Genomic DNA, 4491 nt, shown 5'->3' with positions numbered 1-4491 from the left:
TAATATTAATTGCATTTATTTAAATATTTAAGAAAAACTGGAAATTCAAAACACTTCAAAACTTTGACACGAAATTTGAAATTCTTAAGCCTTTGCGTGGGTAATCTAAATCTCGGGTATAAAACCAAACCAAACCTAACCTAACCTATTCTATCGTGCTTGAAAGTGTTGTTAAATGAATGAAAAGTCGTAGAAAGTGATGTTAAATTAATAAAAAGTCGTTGAAATGGCTGAGGAAAAAAAAAAAGATGGTTGAATGCGCTTATAAATGACTAAAAAGTGGTTGAAAGTGCCGTTAAATGACTAAAACATTAATGGAAACGTCTTTAAATGACAAAAACATTAATTAAAATGTCATTAAATGACTAAACATGATAGAAAATGTCGTTAAATTACTGAAAAGCGGTTGGAGGTGTTGTGAAATGGGTAAAATTTGGTTGAAAGTGTTGTTCGATGAGTAAATCGTGCGTGAAAGTGCTGTTATATGAATAAAAAGTCGTTGAAAGGGTTGAGAAAAAGATGGTTGAACTTGTTGATAAATGACTAAAATGTGATGACTGAAATGTGGTTGAAAGTGGCGTTAAATGACTAAAATGTGATGACTGAAATGTGGTTGAAAGTGTCGTTAAATGACTAAAATGTAGTTGAAAGTGTCGTTAAATGACTAATACATGATAGAAAATGTCGTTAAATTACTGAAAAGCGGTTGGAGGTGTTGTTAAATGGCTAAAATTTGGTTGAAAGTGTTGTTAAATGACTAAATCGTGCGTGAAAGTGCTGTTAAATGAATAAAAAGTCGTTGAAAGGGTTGAGGAAAAGATGGTTGAACTTGTTGATAAATGACTAAAATGTGTTTGAAAGTGTCGTTAAATTACTAACACATTAATGGAAACTTCGTTAAATGACTATTTATTTAAGTGGGTGTTGCTTGTCTCCGAAACAAAACATACGAATAATAAGAAAACTTGGTAAGAACTGTATGTAAATATAAGTTATAAACTGAATATTAAGCCTCGGATCTCTGTTTACAGTATATGGTAGTAGATATGCAATATTTCACCTATAAAATAAATTCAACTCACCATTTAAAACCATTCCGGAGGAGAATTAAAATGTTTAGACGGGTTTACATGTGGTGGTGGTTTGAAATATCTAGATATGTGAATGGACACGTTCCCGGCGATAAAAAAGAACCGATAAGAAATATGGAATCTTCTATCAATAAGATATGTTTCCACGTGGTAGGAAAATTTCCAGATAGTAAACTAGAACCGAAACTAGAACTATTTATCGATAAGATATCTTTCCACGTGGCGACGGAAACCAGAACCGAAACTAGAACTGTTTATCGATATCGTTTCACGTGGTGGGGGTAAACCAGAACCGATAACTGAAACAAGAACTGTTTATCGATATATTTCCACATGGCATGGGTAAACCAGAACCGATATCGTGCTATTTCCAAACTTATCGATGTCTTGGAGATCTTATCGGGCTTATCAAAGGTTTCTCAAGTATAAAAACTCCTGCACGTGGTGATAAGATATGTTTCTACGTGGTAGGAAAATTTCCAGATAGTATAGTAAACCAGAACCGAAACTAGAACTATTTATCGATAAGATATATTTTCACGTGGTGGGGGTAAACCAGAACCGATAACGGAAACAAGAACTGTTTATCGATATCTTTCCACGTGGTGGGGAAAAACCAGAACCGATATCGTGCTATTTCCAAGCTTATCGATGTCTTCATCGAGTGTTATCAGACTTATCAAAGGTTTTTGAGTTTATCGGGCATAAAAAATCAGGCACACGATGATAAGATCATTCTACGGCTAACCTAACTCTCTCCAGCAACTAAAGTACCAGCAGGACTCTCTCTCTCACCGCAGGAAACTCTACGCTAATGTAAGTACACTCTCCGGAGTCTAAAATTCTATCCTTAATTAAATATATATATAGAACATGTCTTAGACATTTAGAATATTTCTAGAGATAGGTTTAAATTATGTGTGTGTGGATTTTAATTAATTTGTTTTTCTCTAATTAGGGACACCACCAATATCTTCGAAATATCATCCACGAAGTCCGTCTCGGTTACTCCTGACTGTAAAGTTAGACTAGGCTTAACGGACGGTTCAACCGGCATCACGTTGACGGAGGCTGAATATTATCAACTCTACGGAATGCGGGAACAAGTAACCAACTATTTCCTGAATGATGGTGCTACACCGTCGTCTTCGTTCTTTGATGGGTCGAACCTGAAACGTATCGAACTGAATATGTACCAGGATTGGAAAGTACTCAACATTCGTGAGATGAGGGCGGGAAGTGGTGTAAACTACGGAACACTCTACCCGACCAGGATTGGGTTTGCAATTGGAGCCGTCCTTTGGGGGAAACTTTTGGAGAAGCACGATCAAGTGGTAACATTTCTAAACGCCGCTAAGCGCGTGTCCTCGGAGGTCGACGAGATTGTTAAACAACAACTGACCAAGTACATAAAGGATGCCTGCAACGGTTGTATCATATCCCACGGATCTCAGCTACAACACGAGTGCATGACTATGGACTGGATTGAACGCGTGAATTTACATTACGAAAATGCTGTTAATAATTTAGATATCAATGTAATTATCCAATTGTTTAATAATTCAACATTTTTAAGTATGGAATTTTGTAAAAGAATTGCTTCAAATGTAATATGTTATTCAAAACTTGCTTTATGAATAAAACTTGAAAAATATTGAAGTCTTATCATTTATAATGAATAATTAAATAGGTTAGTTTAAATTAGGCCTAAGGTTTTTGTGAATTAGAAGGTTCGCATCCTCGAAATGACTAAAAATATAATTTCGCACATTTTATTAATGTTTTACGGGGTCCATCTCCACGTGCTATAATTATATCGCGGACTTTCTATAACTACGTCTGACCTCGATTGTCTAAACGTGAAAGATTTATATCAATATAATATGGTTGAAAATGTATTTAAGACGAGTTGTATCTTTAAAACCATTCCGGAGGAGAATTAAAATGCTAAGACTGGTTTACACGTGGTGGTGGTTTGAAATATCTAGATACGTGAATAGACACGTTGCCGGCGATAAACAAGAACCGATAAGAAATATGAAATCTTCTATCGATAAGATATGTTTCCACGTGGTAGGAAAATTTCCAGATAGTAAACCAGAACCTAAACTAGAACTATTTATCAATATATTTCCACATGGCGGGGGTAAACCAGAACCGATAACCGATATCACTCACGCTATTTCCAAACTTATCGGGCTTATCGATGTCTTCATCGAAACTAGAAATCTTATCGGGTTTATCGATGTTTTCATTGAGACTAGAAATCTTATCGGGCTTATCAAAGGTCTCCGGTTTATCATGTATAAAAACTCCTGCACGTGGCGATAAGATCATTTTACGGCTAACCCAGCTCTCTCCAGCAACTAAAGTACCACAGCAGCGGAATTCAGCAACTATAGTCCCGCAAGAAACTCTACGTTATAATGTAAGTACACTCTCTGGAATCTAAATTTCTTAGTTTGTAATTTTATACATATAGTGCATGACCATAGTAATTTAAATTACTTAAATTAATATATATTAAATAATGTACAACTAAAATTGTTCCTAAATCATCTTTAATGCAAGTATGATTTTTTTTATGTTAAACCTATTTCTTTCGATATTATATTTTGTTCTCTGAGTATACTATATACTAGATCTTTCTCTCTCAATATTTTATTTTGTTCTCTGGGTATTTTATATACGATATCTTTCTCTCGATTTCAACAGGGATACACTCAAGGAAGAGTTGGAGAAATTGGGATTCGGCACTGTACCCGTTAGTGGAGAATTGGAGTGCCCCTACTGCGAGGGCGAGTTAAAGGAGTCCCCCGATTGCGGAAAACTTAACCACTATTGCATTTCACCGGAATGTGAAAGATTTCGGAGGGTCGTCCTTGTCCAGAGGAAAACCATCCTGAGGATTCCAACCACCGCCGAGTCTCGGCACTTATTGGACGCCCGGAACCATTGCGCTGAATGCGGGCAGTATAAGCGCGTCATTAAAAGTATTTGTCCATGTCGGGAGTGGGTAAAGGAAAACGAATGATGTATTTCAATTGTTTTGATTAAAAAAGAACATTTTGCACCGTCCTTAATGTGTATGCATTCATTTTTTTTTTAACTATTTTAAATCTGATGTTTTCATTGTTATTTACAAACATCCCATTACTACAGCTTAACACAGCACAGCCGCATTTATCACGATGTCAGAGATTAGGCGTATTTAAAAAAAAACATTTACTCTTGACTTCTATTTCAAAGCCCAATAACCTAAATTTCTATCAGATGTTATGGTGCAAACCCTAAGGCTTGACAATGAATTCCTAGAAGAGACGCCTTACTCTTAACCGAGATACATTAAAAACCAGTAAATTTCTGATTTTACAATGTTTTTGTTTGGTGCGATGTAGAC

At 35.7% G+C, this 4491-nt stretch overlaps 1 protein-coding gene across 1 annotated transcript; it reads left to right on the top strand.

The window, feature by feature from the left end:
- The first annotated feature begins 1861 nt into the window (after positions 1 to 1861).
- Positions 1862 to 2745, top strand: LOC149582493 (uncharacterized). The gene is made up of 2 exons (XM_089864133.1): positions 1862 to 1907; positions 2050 to 2745. Coding segments are annotated over exons 1-2 (681 nt in total). The 5' UTR covers positions 1862 to 1905; the 3' UTR covers positions 2729 to 2745.
- Positions 2746 to 4491: the final 1746 nt, after the last annotated feature.

Source organism: Phalangium opilio, unplaced genomic scaffold (assembly GCF_054372755.1).
Source record: "Phalangium opilio isolate 3A_F unplaced genomic scaffold, DU_Popi_V2 ptg001675l_1, whole genome shotgun sequence".
Lineage (NCBI taxonomy): Eukaryota > Metazoa > Arthropoda > Arachnida > Opiliones > Phalangiidae > Phalangium > Phalangium opilio.
This window is presented reverse-complemented; position numbering and strand designations above follow the sequence as displayed.